This window comes from Gopherus flavomarginatus, chromosome 1 (genome assembly GCF_025201925.1).
Source record: "Gopherus flavomarginatus isolate rGopFla2 chromosome 1, rGopFla2.mat.asm, whole genome shotgun sequence".
NCBI classification, from domain to species: Eukaryota; Metazoa; Chordata; order Testudines; family Testudinidae; genus Gopherus; species Gopherus flavomarginatus.
In genome coordinates this window covers 303196644-303213169 of record NC_066617.1, presented here as the reverse complement: position 1 = coordinate 303213169, position 16526 = coordinate 303196644, and the positions used below count along the sequence as shown (strand labels likewise).

The 16526-nt window shown below is 38.5% G+C and overlaps 1 protein-coding gene across 4 annotated transcripts in view; it reads right to left on the bottom strand.

Annotated features, from left to right (window-relative positions):
- The window catches only part of DIAPH3 (diaphanous related formin 3), a 555175-nt gene that overhangs the window by 423854 nt on the left and 114795 nt on the right, over positions 1-16526 (bottom strand). For all 4 annotated transcript variants that reach the window (XM_050947581.1, XM_050947589.1, XM_050947561.1 and 1 more), the window contains 4 exons: positions 10153-10227; positions 10000-10069; positions 3705-3841; positions 2818-2923 (listed from right to left, as the gene is read on the bottom strand). In XM_050947581.1, coding sequence (XP_050803538.1) covers positions 2818-2923; positions 3705-3841; positions 10000-10069; positions 10153-10227 — 388 coding nt within the window. The remainder of the gene's footprint in view (positions 1-2817; positions 2924-3704; positions 3842-9999; positions 10070-10152; positions 10228-16526) is intronic.

Sequence of the window (16526 nt, the reverse complement as noted above, 5' to 3'; positions counted from 1 at the left end):
TAAGAGAATCGGTGGCACAGCATCCAGTACTTGAACAGGAATGAGAAAAACCCTTCTCAGATCCCAGGCTACTCTTAGATTCAGATAATTGAAAGGATTAAGGGCTTGAAGCAGGAAATCTGTGTTTCTTCTCTCTTTGAGACGTATACAGCTATCTCCCTTTCTTGTCCTAGGATGTGTCTTTTTCCAAAACAATATTTGTGCAATTGAGAGGAAAACTAAGTCTTAATCATTTAAATATACAAACAAAAATAAAACTGCATAAACTGCAGTTAAAAAAGGTAACAAGATCCTTGACGTATCAAACCTGTGGGAGAAAAAGAGTAGGAGCAGTGAGGTGGTTTAAAATCCATATTCAGCAGAGAGATCATTTTTCTAGAATGTATCTAGTTTGGGTGGCCATAATTCAAAAAGGACATTTAAAAAGTATGATATTGTTAGGACCCCACAAGTCCCAAACCTTGCCCTGTGGGGTTCCCAGTCAACTGATGCCTCTCACCCAGCTGCTAGTGGCATTCTGTTACCTTCTTTGTTGGGCCTGTCCTGTAGTAGGTGACTTCTGGGACAGAACGCCGCTATCCATCTCCTACAGCACCAACGTGCTGGAGAGATTTACATCATCAAGGATCTACAACCTATCCTGAAGGATGATCCCTCAACTCTCACAGACCTTGGGAGACAGGCCATTCCTCACCTACAGAGAGCCCCCCAACTTGAAGCAAATACTCACCAGCAACTACACATTACACAACAAAAACACTAATCCAGGAAACAAACCTCGGTGCCAACTCTTTCCACGTATCTATTCAAGGAACACCATCTTAGGACCTAACCACATCAGCCACACCATCAGGGGCTCATTCACCTGCACATCTACTAGTGTGATTATGTCATCATGTGCCAGCAATACCCCTCTGCCATGTACATTGACCAAACCAGACAGTCTCTATGCAAAAGAATAAATAGACACAAATCTGACATCAAGAATTAACACATTCAAAAACCAGAAGAATTCTTCAATCTCCCTGAGCACTCAATAACAGACTTAAAAGTGGCAATTCTTCAACAAAGAAAGACTTCAAAAACAGACTCCAACAAGAAACTGTAGAACTGGAATTAATTTGCAAACTAGACACCATAAAATTGGGCCTGAATAAAGACTGGGAGTGGATGGGTCACTACAAAAACTCATTTCCCGTGCTGATACTCACACCTTCTTGTCAACTGTTTGAAATGGGCCACCTGATTACACTGAACTCATTAGCACTACAAAAGCTATTTTCCTCCCTTCTTGTCAACCGTTGAAAATAGCTTGTTTCCACCTTAATTGAATCGGCTCATTAGCCCAGACCCCTCCCTTGGCAGCTCATCTTTTCATGTGCGGTGTATTTACACCTGCCTCTGTATTTTCCACTCTAGGCATCTAATGAAGTGGGTTAGAACTCCTCGTTTTTTTATCCACAAAGTAGTTTACATCCAGTCTAGCCAGCACATTGTGAATTAACTATGCAGGCTGATGGCCCATTAAGGAAAACTATGGGCCACAGAAGCAGCTTGTCCCTACCCAGTGAGCCTTCCTGTGAACAACTTAGCCAGAATATGAGTAATGGCAACTCCAATAAGTCACCAAACCATGCAAGGGCATGTAACTTGCTCCTGTAACCCGACTCCTTTTTGTGTCTAATTTTGCACAAACCAAGGGCTTGTCTTCACTACAGGGATATGTTGAACTAAGTTATGCTATTCCTGCTACATCAATAACATAGCTCGAGTTGACACAACTGAGGTCGACTTACCCCGGTGTTTTCACTGCACTGCGTCGGCAGGAGATGCTCTCCGGTCGACTTCCCTTACTCATCTTGGAGATCTGGACAGCGCTCTGCCATCAATTTAGCGGGCCTTCACTAGACCCACTAACATCGATCCCTGCTGCATCAATTGCAGCACTGTCAATCTCCCCATAGTGAAGACCAGCCTTAAGACAGAGCAGTCCCTCCACATGGGAAAAGGTATAAAAGAACCCTGGAAGCATCTTCATTGTACCTCTTTCCTGCCCTGATCTCTGGACTTACACTAAAAGGAGCATTCTGACCAATGAGCTGACCAACTTCCCATCCTTTGGAAGTTACCAGAGACTTTACAAGCTAGCAGTTTATTCCTTCACTGCTACAAACCTGATCCAAGAACTTTGTAATGAGAGTCTGTGTATGATTTCTTGGACTATTTTAATTCTCTCCTCTTTCTTTTCTCTTACAAACCTTAAGATATTGGATACTAAAGGATTGGCAACAGTGTGATTATTGGGTAAGATCTGAGTTATATATTGTGGCTGGATATGTGGCTGATCTATTGAGATAGAAATACGCTTTGTTTGGTTACATTAGTTTTAAATAACATATCATAAAGTCTAGTGTATGTATGGTGAAGTAAGTGCTGTAATGCCTAAGGAGGCTGCTTGTTTGACTTTTTGTTAACCAGTGTGGTGAAATCAAAGATTACCTTTGTTACTGGCTTGGTATATCTGGTAGTAAAATAACGACCAGTTCCAGGGTGAGACTGCCCTATTTCTCAGCAATTCGTTCTAAATTTGGCATCCTCAGCTGTGACCCTCTGAGGCATGGTGACAGTTGTGCAGTGTCAAGATGGTTTAGCTCTAAAAATTGCTTCAGCAATAACCTACACTCCTTAAATTACATAGCTTTTATTATGAAACTTGACCTAATCTGGATAGCTTCCATTTCATTCTAAGGAAAAATTGAGCATATTTCATTTTTGTTTTGATGTAAAAGTTCTCTTCATAAAAGAAAGAATACTTACTTGCAGCTGAACTGAGTTATCCCGAAGGCCTTCGACAATAGGGGAAAATCTGTCTATGTTCCTTTCTTCTGCTGCTGTTGTTATAGCTTCCAAAATTTTTTCAAGGCTATAGGAAATTAGAAGACAGTTCCATTTATGGGACAGATAAGTAATCTCCCTCACATGCACCCCTTGCTTTTTTACCTGTTGGGTATAGGCACAAATTTCTTAAAGAGAAGCAGAGCTATACATTTTAAACTGTAATTTTGTGTTAAAATGCGATTTTTGTTAGAAGGAAACTTTTAACTTATTTAAGCTATTGAAACGTAATAGGAAATTTGCAAACAATAAAAACCTAACACAATGAGGGGATGGGGAGGAAAAACGTCAATTATTTTTCCCCAATTCCCTCCCCCATTGTGGTAAGTTTCACTCTTACTAATAAATTCTTTATTAGGTGTCAATAACTAAATTAAACTAATAGTTTCCCACTAACATAAATCCTAATCCACTTTTTAACACAGAATTCTAATGTAAAGTATATGAACCTACTTGTTTAAAATTATGTGCCTATAGCCAACAGGTAAAAAGGCAAGGAATTACTAATTCAGTTTTCAGGAGCAATCATTTTAATATGCTGTTACTTCATATTTCCCACATATGGAAACCCAATTATGGTGTACTTATTAGTGATAAAAACACATTAAAATGTTAAAATTTAAGAAGGTACTTAAATCTGACAAACTGGTGGTAACAGTAAAGATATTTACTTTCAATTCTAAAATTAATACATTTGAAATTAAGATTTTCTAAAAATGGAGGTTTCAGTAAACTTTTTCAACAGATAATGACTATCTAAATACAATTAGAAGTTTTAAAAGGGTATATTGTAGTTATTGTATACTTACATGTTTTCTTCTCCAACAATGCATATTGCAGACAAGAGTTTAACAACATCAGTCATCATGTTAGTTTGTCTGGGATCAATTGCTCTGGCCAGCAATAAAAGGCTCCTTTCTTCTCCCATTATTCTTTCCAACCCATACTAAAGTAATAACAGATAACGAAGGCTTAAGTTTTAAAAACTCCGGCAAGCAAAATTGCAACTTAAGAAATGGCCAATGTAAATGATACTGACATACTGGTCTACTGGAATTTGTTAAGTGGCATTTTCAGTCTGCAAATTCTGCATTTTGAAATACAAACACTGAAGCTGGAGTAAAGAAGAAGAAATTTTTCTCTCTTCTGCAAGAATCATGGATATCAATGCCCAATAGATGAAAATTTTTGGTCCAGTCCTCTTTGATATCAAGTTAATCAATGCTGAGTGACGTAAAAAAGACACCAAGATTGTCATCAATCAAGTGGGTTCACAAAATGCGAAAAAAGAAAAATGAATTGTAACAAAATTAACATAATTTTAATCAAAAACTTTGAAGAAATAATAAATCCTAAATAGCAGTAGCAGAATATGAATTAACTGAATCGTCCTCAAAGTTATGTTTCAATTAAACTTTTCCTTCTCTCAGTAATGAAAGAATATGAAGGATACGCGGAATAATTTACACTATATCACTGGAAAAAACCAAAACTGGGTGTTCCCACAGAAAACACTTATCCATAGGGTGATATATTAACAGCATTATAAGGTTGCAACATAAATTTGCTGGGGATTTAAAGTTTTATTTCCCATTAAAGATATAATTTTCTCTCTTTGCCTAGAGATGTTAAGAATCTAATTATTCCCTAAAAAGCTCTGAATGCAGCACACAATATTCCAGGAAATGTTAAACCCAGGGTTGTGAGTTCATTCCTTGAGGGGGCCACTTGGGGATCTGGGGCAAAATCAGTACTTGGTCCTCCTAGTGAAGGCAAGGGGCTGGACTTGATGACCTTCCAGTTCTATGAGATAGGTATATCTCCATATATTTATTTTATTTTTATAATTTGGTGTGTAGTAAAATCACGAAATATCAGTTTGAGTCCTTGTCAGATGGTTCAGGTATTTACAAACCAGCATAAACCATCATTATAATATAGTAGTGTATTTTTCCCAACTGTTTATTAGATATTTAATTGGGAAATGTGATATTTACAGGCACTTTTCATTGTTAAAAATAATACAAGAGGTTAATGAAACATTAAATGGCCCAAAGCAAAATTTGCTTAGCAATGTTATTTTTCAACATCTGAAGATAAAAGAAAATTTTTTCTCTAAAAGACTATTTTTAACCATCTTAACAGTTGGATTGTTGGTCCTCATCTAGATATGAAGACACTGAAGAGCGGCTACAGTCTATACTTGTGCAACACAAGGCTCACAACCCCTACAACGACCTGAAAAATGAAAAATGATTCCTACAAAAAGTTGAAACATGGACAAATTGCTATGGAGAATACAAAAAAAAAAATAGAGCAAGCATATAGGGACAAAATCAGAAAGGCAAAGGCAAAAAATGGGTTACATCTAGCAAGGGACATAGACAACAAGAAGAGGTTCTATAAATACATTAGGAGCAGGAAAAAGAAAAAAAGAAAACCAAGGTCCACTACTTATTGGAGAGGGATGTAGAACTGATAAATGAAATTGTTTTCAATTGTTCACTTTATTAATGTAACTTCTGTTCACCATTCACTACACTTGCCTATACTGTAACTTCTGTTCCATATTGTAATTCAAACCCCATTTTAAAACACTCACTCCATTTTGTAAAAGCTTCCTCCAACCTTCATTTTTGCAAACCCTGCTGTAAGCTTTAGTTTAGATGTGTGAATGAGGTATGTATGAATGATGGAATCAACCTCCAGCCCCAGCCTGTCCTGATGAGATAAAGTTCAAATACCAACGGCTGAAGACCTAGACAACAGCCCTAAACAAAGAAAGAAGCATCCACCCTAAAAAGAAAAGGACAACGGAACAACAGAAGGAAGATCAAAGCCAGGTCCAAGGCTGAAAGTCACGCCTGCAATTGATGGGTGATCAGTCTAAACCCAGAGGCAGCGTGACACAGCAAGACCTATAGACTATTCTGCTGCCAACATGGAAGAACATCGGTGCCTGCCCAACAGAGATCCAGCTCAGCATTGTGCCCAGCTTTCCTGGCCAGTTAGCTGCCACAAGCTACGAACCCAAGCTGCAAAATCAAGCCATGAACTTAAGCTATCTTCAGGACTGGTAACTATGCAGCAGCTGCAGAACACCTGATGAATGTGTGTATGTGTGTGTATATAGATATTAGGTATAATGTGAATGTGTGTGTGTATAGGTAATAGGTATAATGTGTGTGTATAAGAATTAAGATATTAGTTATTAGTCATAAATTGTTTTCATAATAAATGTGGCATCTTTGTCTTGTCCCCTTTAATAAGATCTTGCTGGTTTTTACTGGTCTAATATAATTGGTACAACAGGGAGAGCTAATCAAGCATAATACCAAGAAAGCCAGGATGATGTTATGTCTACCTTTCACCATCAAGGTCAATGTCAATCGTGACCCGATGCTTAACACAATTAATATTAACAACAAGTGGGAAAAGAATACAAGCCACAACAGAAGAGGAAAAGGTTAAAGAATAGTTAGATAAATTAGATATTTTCAAGTTGGCAGGGCCCAACTAATTTCATTTTAGGGTATTTAAGGAACTAACAGCAGCAACCCTGGGAGCATTAACAATGATCTTTAAGAGCTCTTGGAGGGTAGATGACATCCTGGAGGACTGGAGAAGGGCACACACAGTACTTTTCTTTGATAAGGAGAACCAAGACAACCCAGGGAATTATGGACCAGTTGGCCTCTCTGATACCTTAAAAACACTGGAATACATTATGAGGCAATCAATTTGTAAGCTGCTAGACAACGACAGGGTGACAAGTACACAACATGGATTTGTCAAGAAAAAAATCATGCCAAACCAACCTAATTTCCTTCATTTACAGGAATACTGGTTTAGTGGATATGGGGAAGCAGTAGACATGATGCATTTTAATTTTAGTAAGGCTTTTGACACAGTCACACATGACAGTCTTAGAGTAAACTAGAGAAATGTGATTTAGATTAAATTAAGATTAGAATTCAAAATTACCTTGATGAACTAGAGAACTGAAATCAACATGATGAAATTCAATATCAACAAATGAAAAGTACTATACTTTGAAACAAATTTATCATTTTGTAGCAAAACATCAGGTTATCTGTACCCTTGTGGTGGTGTTCTAGTTAGGAACCTATTAAAGGGTTATCTCCATCCACAAGTGCTAGGGAAGACCCTGTGAGACACAGGGCAAGAAAGGGTTAAGCAACTTTCAGGCTAATTGACCCAGATTCAACCTTTAAAGACATATTAGGATATAATGGTGGTGGTTTTTTGTGTGTTTACATATATATTGTTTGGTTACATTGTCAACCCCTAACAGTTCCCATCTATCGCTGTACTCTTAATTCTGAGATCAAAAGGAGATCTTAACATTTAATGGAATGGTAAATGTAGTGATATCATGATCTTCATTTGAAGCATATATTAAACTACCTGTAAATGACGGGAGATAGGCAATTGCCTTATGTCAGCTAATTACCAGTGATGCTTACAAAATAGGAGGATGCTTCAAAGACAGTATTCTTCTTCACTCAAGGAAGACCTGCTGTCAAGAAGCTGACAATAGCATGCAAGGGATGTGTAAAAACTCTTGGACCCTGATGCTTTCATCTCAGATGTACTTAAGCTTCATCAGGAGAAGTTTGAATTGCAAGACTGAAGGTATCCAGTTCCATTTTGGATCACCCGGATATTAAAGGTTGGACTGTAACCTATGGACTAATTCTAAAAAGGCTTTTTGCAGCTCTAAAGCTCACCATCTCTACTATGAAACTGACCTAAGAACTCTATTCATAGCTGTATGTACAATGATATTTGAACCAATTCTCTCTCTTCTTTTTAAATAAATCTTAGTTTAGTTGATAAGAATTGGCTGTAAGCATGTATTTGGGTAAGGTCTGAAATATTCATTGACCTGAGGGGTAATGTATCCAATCTTTGGGACTGATACAACTTTTATATGATGAACAACATTTTCAGTAATCCTCATCATATGTTACTTGGCTGTCTGGGTGGGAGCTCAAGGCTGGGTTGCTTTCAGAGAACGGTATTTTTGGCTTCTGAGTAACCAGAAAGTTGTTTTGTTACTTGGTTGGTGAATCTAAGCATTAGAATAATCACCAGTTTGGGGGGATCATCTGCCCCATTCTTTGCAATTTGCCCTTGCTGAGCAATCTCTGCATGGCTCCCTTGGGGTCCCGGTCACATCCCCAAGGAACCATCATTATTCAGATATTTTGGGATCTGATGGGAGTTCCTCAATAGCTATGTCAATACAGATAAGACACATCTTTAAAGTCACATTCCTACTGGCACTTTTTGAAGCATTTAGAAACAGTGAACTGATGCCTGGATTGTTTATAAAGGATATTTCTAATAAGGCATCAGAGTTTAGGAATTTATAATGGGGCAAATGTTCGGTCACCTTGATCCTGAAATGTCAAAGACAGAACAAGACAGACAAAGTGAGTCCATATTATTGCACGAAGGTCAGGAAGCACGTATTATCCCTGGAGCAGCGTTAAGGAGTTATATAGAACTGAGGCTGGCTGGTCATGGCCATTATTGCTTCAGAACAAGAGTTCTCTCATCCAATTCCAGTTTGTGGCAGTCTTAAAGACACACAGTCAGGATTCCCTCCTGGTGAATTTGGGTCCCATTCATTCTGGATCCGGGCAACAACTTCTGCATTGCAACAGGAATCAACTGGGATGCAGGGACACAGGTGCTTGGTCAGTGGCATCTGAATGTATACAGGGTCATATGTGTGGCCACAGTTCAGACTGAAAGACCAATGGTGTTAGTGTACTAAATGTTTGATGTTTATCCAATTTCCTGGAGCAAACAAACAGATCGTAAGAGTTGCTGTTTGAATCTGTAGGCAAAGTATTGAGCACTGGTACCTCAGGGAGGAAACCAGTCAACCTAGACATTCACATTTGGGCATCAATGGTGAAGTGATTCTGCACTGCTGGCATAGAAGGGGCATCCTGATGCTCTTCTTACACTCTTTGGCAGCCAGGAAGTAACGGCGTAAAAAGATTATTGTACACTTAGTTGAAAATAATTTGATATTCCGTAAGGGAGCTGACTTAACCATGAAAGCAGAGAGAGAAAACACCTTTTTCCCCAGGGTATCTGTAAACCTGTCTGAAATGCTAAAGAAGAGAGTATGAGGAGACCACCCCAGGACTTCATGAGGTTGATATGGCTAAAAGATGTGCAGTATGGGAGTGGATAAATTTGTATGAAAGTAGCAAGGATCAAACATTTGACAGAAATGCAAAAGGTCTCATGAACAACAAATAGTACCAACGTGAAGTATCATGACAAACAAATTGGAAGAGCTGTTCCTAGCACTGTGCAAAAGGAATACATATGCTAAACAAATAGGAAAATCTCTCGATGATGCAGCATTGCAGAAAAAGGCAAGCCCAGTTTTCTTAGGAGCTTGAATTATGACTACATTTAATAGGCCATTATGATTTCAGTAGCTAAATATTAGCCTCTTGGGTTAATTTGTATTGTTTGTTTCGTCAAGAAAATTTAGTGGAAATTACATTTTATATTAAAACTACTACAGGTGATTAGGCTGTGTACTTAAACTCTGAAACCATGTACCCTATTCAAGAAATTAAACGATGTCTTGAAATTTTTTAGCTTTACAATCAGTATATAAATCAATTCATTGAACTATTAGCTAAACATGTTGGACAGATACTCAGCTTCATGCTGAGGAATGTAACGGAACAGAGGGGAACTATCAAAAGAAACACTTTCAATTACAAAGGATGCTTCCATCCTAACAGAAGAAACTATTTCAAAGTTGGGTATTGAAATAACATTTTCCACATTAAACTTGTCATTTAAAGCAATTAAAAGAGTTGAACTTATTGACTATGCTTAGTGGTCAAGATTCACAAATTTCAACTTGGTGGAAATATTTGATTTGAGTGTACAGCACAACCCATGCACATTAATGGATCTGGACTCAAGGGGCTGAAACATAACAGCGGTTTTCTTTCAGTGATAATCTATTCATAAGGTAGTCCATGTATCTAAATCATAATGTAGCATAAACTGAATTATTGAGTAACAATAAATACATACCTTATTATTCATAAAGGCCTTCAAACACTGTACGATCTTATGCTGATTCCTCTTCAGAACTCTGTCCTGACTGAATTGATATATAAAATTTAAGTTGTAATTAATGTAATTATATATTACACAAAAGTCAAGGTTTACATAAAGCATCCTTACGATTTTGTTTCAACCAGTCTTTCTAAAACATCCAGCAACAATCCCAGTCCTTCATGTCCAAAGTTTTCAACCCAACTAGAAAAGAAAAAAAAACAAAAAAACCACCAGTTAAGTACATTATTAATATCTCAATATTTCAGATATTGAATTATTATTATTATTGGTATTATAAACAACATCTAGAGCCCCGTCATGGACCAGTAATCTGTTGTAGTAGGTGCTGTGGAAATAGGGCAAGAAGACAGTCTGTCCCCCAAATTGCTTTGCATTTCAATCAGTTCTTTTGCACATCAGTCATTCCTTTCTTTCTGCCACTTCATCAAGTTTGCAGTTCTATCTGAAATCTGAATCCATATGGGTATTTCTGAATATATCATTTTTAGGAAACTTTCTAAAACAAAGAAAATGTTTTATTTGGTACATAAGAGAAAAAAATTAAAGGCATCATGCTCTGATAAATACTTTGGTATAGAGAATGGATTCTAAAAAGACACTTATTCTTTCTCAGTCCAAGCAAAGCGTGAATTAAAGAGTTTGTTACGTGTTTTAACACTCATTAGTAAAATTTTTGAGTAACAGGCTTTGTTATAGATTAATCTCTAAAGTAGATCAAGAAGAAACAACATGTTTGTGTGACTATTAAAATGGTTTAAGTAGAGTGTGATAGTTGTGGAACCTATATATAAGTTTATGAATTGTGGTTATTTGTATTAAAATCCTGTATCACTGTATGCCTCTATGTGTCGGAAAGTGGGTAGAAAAACGTGAAGGAGACAGTGGGGAGAAAAGATCAGAAGCAAGAGGAGGCAACTGACTCAAGTAGTAAGGAACAGACTCCGTGATTCAAAGGAAAAGCCATGTGCTGGTTGGGGATCCTGGACACACTAACAGACTGACCAAATCCCAGAGAATACTCAAGACTGCTGAGAAAGCTGAGGCACAGATGGCGTACAGATGTTTTATTATTTTGTTAAGATCTGTATATCTCGTGCTATCTAAATTAAAGAGTGATTAGTTCTGGAACTCATGAGACACTGCCACACAATTCCTGTTTGACCTTGGGCAAGTCACTCAGTCTCTCTCTGTCTCAGTTCTCCATGTAGAAAAAGGAGATAACAGTGCTTCCTTACCTTAGAGGAGTTTTGTGAGGATAAATTGGTTAAACATTCTGAGGCACTCAGCTACTATGGTAATGGGGGCCACATAAGAATTCTAGGGTAAGATACTGAAAACCTACATTGTGATACAGTTGTTACAAACCCTAATTCCCTTCCCTGGATATGTATAACAGAACCAGAAAAAGCTTCTGAAAGCCTGTAACACTGTGTTCTCCCTAAGGACTTACTGCCTAAAAGCTTGTTTAAAAAATTGAATATTTAATTTATTGCTTATATTGTATATTTGTAATAAATGTAAGCATCTGTATATTAAAGCAATTGTGTAGTATTTTCTTTGAATACAAGTAGGAAACTATTAAGATTTAAATTTAGAATTTTGAATATGCTAGTCCTGAAGGTTTAATTCTGTGCAATGCTTTCTGAAAAAAATTCCAAAATGAACCATGGCACTTGCTTTTACAAAGGGATAACCTGAGGTGCAGGAAAAAGAGTGCAATAAGGGTTTATACATAATTTGCACGAAAAATCATAGCTACTCTTTTGCAAAGGAATCCAGCACTAAATTCTCTGGTCGCACATGTATTGTTTTTATTTAATTGCTATACAAATTATTTAAATGATTTTCCTTTCAAAAAATGGAATTCTACTCAACTCTGAAACTAATTTTTGCAAACTGATTTTGGAAATCCACTCACCCACCCCATTCCAGTGGAAACAAATAGGAATGGACCCCTTTAATTTTGAGTTACCACTTTCTGTTAAAGATGAATAATGCTTTCCTTTTCCTTTCCTGTCTCTGTGTTTTTGGAGGTTTTTTTACTTCACTGAATATATTATTTGAAGAGTGAACTTCACTTATATTAAAGCAATGGCTGAAGAGAATACTTAAATTAAAAAGATTAATGCTAATTCTTAGATATGAGCAGATTTTTCTTACCACCTCAAATTCTAACATTAAGATCAGCTGTTATTGGCTAGCTGTTTTAACATTGATTCAAATACTTAAACATAAACTCTTCAGATGAAACAATGCATTTAATTTAAAAAGAAAAGTGACTTACTGAAAAATTCTGGAGATAAAGCACCAACAGAAAAATTTCATTTCACTACTACTCTTTCTAAAACTTAGAATAATGCAATATGTTCATCTAAAAATTGACCCCAGAACATATGACAATCTTCCTCCTAGCGGCCAATCCAACTAAAAAAGAAATTAACTAGCACCTTAAACTTCAGTACAAACTTCCTGCTGCACCCAAACGACCCAGTACCCTTTTCCCGTTCACCAAATACCCTTCCTTGTGTTCCTGAACTAATTTCTGCTCAAACCTTCCAATAAGCAACCTCGTCTAATACACCAGCTCCTTCTTTGCTAGGATTCATTTACTTTGAAATTAGGTTGCAGTCTAAACATTCCATTTAAACAAGTCTCTCTAGCAGTGACTAATCCCCCTGCTGGGACTCGACAAAGATAAGAGCTGCGGGGAAGTGGCCCAGGGAAACACAGTTAGTTAAAGGGATGCGGCACGTGGCGACGACTCAGACTCTAGGACTGGAAGGGACCTTGAGAGGTCATCGAGTCCAGTCCCCTGCCCTCATGGCAGGACCAAATACTGTCTAGACCATCCCTAATAGACATTTATCTAACCTACTCTTAAATATCTCCAGAGATGGAGATTCCACAACTTCCCTAGGCAATCTATTCCAGTGTTTAACTACCCTGACAGTTAGGAACTTTTTCCTAATGTCCAACCTAAATCTTCCTTGCTGCAGTTTAAGCCCGTTGCTTCTTGTTCTATCATTGGAGGCTAAGGTGAACAAGTTTTCTCCCTCCTCCTGATGACACCCTTTTAGATACCTGAAAACTGCTATCATGTCCCCTCTCAGTCTTCTCTTTTCCAAACTAAACAAACCCAATTCCTTCAGCCTTCCTTCATAGGTCATGTTCTCAAGGCGTTTAATCATTCTTGTTGCTCTTCTCTGGACCCTCTCCAATTTCTCCACATCTTTCTTGAAATGCGGTGCCCAGAACTGGACACAATACTCCAGTTGAGGCCTAACCAGCGCAGAGTAAAGCGGAAGAATGACTTCTCGTGTCTTGTTTACAACACACCTGTTAATGCATCCCAGAATCATGTTTGCTTTTTTTGCAACAGTATTACACTGTTGACTCATATTAAGCTTGTGGTCCACTATGACCCCTAGATCTCTTTCTGCCATACTCCTTCCTAGACAGTCTCTTCCCATTCTGTATGTGTGAAACTGATTGTTCCTTCCTAAGTGGAGCACTTTGCATTTATCTTTATTGAACTTCATCCTGTTTACCTCAGACCAGTTCTCCAATTTGTCCAGATCATTTTGAATTTTGACCCTGTCCTCCAAAGCAGTTGCAATCCCTCCCAGTTTGGTATCGTCTGCAAACTTAATAAGCGTACTTTCTATGCCAACATCTAAATCGTTGGTGAAGATATTGAACAGAACCGGTCCCAAAACAGACCCCTGCGGAACCCCACTTGTTATACCTTTCCAGCAGGATTGGGAACCATTAACAACTACTCTCTGAGTACGGTTATCCAGCCAGTTATGAACTCACCTTATAGTAGCCCCATCTAAATTGTACTTTCCTAGTTTATCTATAAGAATATCATGCGAGACCGTATCAAATGCCTTACTAAAGTCTAGGTATATCACATCCACCGCTTCTCCTTTATCCACAAGGCTCGTTATCCTATCAAAGAACGCTATCAGATTAGTTTGACACGATTTGTTCTTTACAAATCCATGCTGGCTATTCCTTATCACCTTACCACCTTCTAAGTGTTTGCAGATGATTTCTTTGATTACCTGCTCCATTATCTTCCCTGGCACAGAAGTTAAACTAACTGGTCTGTAGTTTCCTGGGTTGTTTTTATTTCCCTTTTTATAGATGGGCACTATATTTGCCCCCTTCCAGTCTTCTGGAATATCCCCCATCTCCCATGATTTCCAAAAGATAATAGCTAGAGGCTCAGATACCTCTTCTATTAACTCCTTGAGTATTCTAGGATGCATTTCATCAGGCCCTGGTGACTTGCAGGCATCTAACTTTTCTAAGTGATTTTTTACTTGCTCTTTCCTTATTTTCTCTTCTAAACCTACCCTCTTCCCGTAACATTCACTACACTGGACATTCCTTCAGACTTCTCAGTGAAGACTGAAACAAAGAAGTCATTAAGCATCTCTGCCATTTCCAAGTCTCCCGTTACTGTTTCCCCCTCCTCATTGAGCAGTGGGCCTACTCTGTCCTGAGTCTTCCTCTTGCTTCTAATGTATTGATAAAAGTCTTCTTGTTTCCCTTTATTCCCATAGCTAGTTTGAGTTCATTTTGTGCCTTTGCTTTTCTAATCTTGCCTCTGCATTCCTGTGTTATTTGCCTATATTCGTCCTTCTACTGAGATAGTCTGTAGGTAGAGGTCCGGAATAGTGGTTGGGCCTGGGGTCACCCCCCAACAGCCACTCGCGAAGTGGCTATACCCTGAGAGAAGGGAATTTGGACAGGTCTGGGGAAGGGACTGTATGTGGAACTGGTACTCCCTGGAATAGGGCTGAAACACTTGCACTCTGCCAGGCCAGTCACAGCCTTCTCAGACAAAGTGCATCAAGAAGGCCAGGAGAACAGAGGGACAAGAGACATCCAGGAAAAGCTCAATGTCATTTGGGGACATGCATTTTTCACTCTTTTGGCAATATAAATTGTGTTGAAAGTTTTGATGGTGGATGGTCTGCCTTTCTGATTTTTACATTGGCATGTAAATACCTGTGTAAAATAATTCTGAATTTGCACACAAGGCTACAGTAGCAAGTTTTCTTATACATAAAGTTAGAAGTTGCACAAACTGTAATGAATGTCATCACATGTGCAGACTCAATAACTTTCATAATAAAAAAAACTTAGAAATTGTCATCATAATAATCTCTAAACTGAGTTGCAGTACCTGGCCAGTACTGGAAAAAAAAATGCATAATACCAACACATTTTTAAAAAATCCCTCAGCTGCCCTACTCCCATATACAAAACTTCAAATACCATTTATTCCCCCTCATGCATGAGACCACGTAAACCCATTATATGCGCACAAAGCATCTATGATTTCTGCTTCACGTGTGAATCCAGCACCAGTCATGCATAACAGGTACACTGTCTAACTGTGTATTGGCTCAGAAATCCAGCAGTGTCTTCAGTCCACTCCTGGTGAAAAAGTTCCCCACTCTGTCCTCGCAGACATTGTGCAGAACACAGCATGTTATAATAATGTGGACTGCTTTAATGATACTGGCATGCATAGCAGGATATCAGTCTGTCAAATGTACATTCCACCCCCATCCTAGAGAATGTGTCACTTCATCTTCTTTGGCCAGGTGCTCTGAAATAAGGATATGGCTTCATAAGCCATAGCAACAGGGGGCAAGCAGAGTCCCCTAGAACAACAGTGGGGACAGTAACTCCATTTATGATCTCATTCAATGGGAATAACATCCCAGCTTCTCCACAAAGATAAAGACTTGATCTCAGGAACAACCTGGCATAAAACACCCTTCCAGTGGATGCCATATTAGTGTCCATTAATCATCTCCTATAGCTGACCAGAGCCTGCCTAACCATGACGTAGTACCCGTTGCAGTTTGTGAATTTATGCTCCTTGGAGAAGGCAAAACCGTATAGTCCAGGCAATGACCCCCACACAGTTTGGAAAGCCCGTTCTCTCAAAGCCAGTATTTACCTCAAAAACAATTTGTAATGCCCAGCACCTTTGAGTAATCACTTCAAAAACATTTGCCATAACCACCCCACAGTTGATTTGCCAAGTCCAAAATGGTTGGGCCATGGACCTGTAACAGTCTGGTGTAGCCAGCTTCAAGATCGCTATAGCAACCTGCTTCTAGAACAGTAGCAGCCTCTCTTATATGGTGCTAAAGGTTTGGGGCAAGGTAATCACAAACCTCTGCTTCTTCACACGAGAGTTCTGGTCCCAGTGTCGGTCACCCCAAGTCCACATGACTATGATCTCACAGTCTGTGCATGTGGCCCTACTTCAGAAGCATCGGTTTACATAGGAGCAATGTTTACAGGCATAAGCAGCATTAGCTGGGTTGCAGCTGGCATGTCAATATCCCCTTCCAAGAGGTACCTCTGGCAGTTCACAAACTGCCACTAGAACCACTACCTGCATCTAACATATGCTTTGCCTGATTCTTAAAATAGAACTGATTGATAGC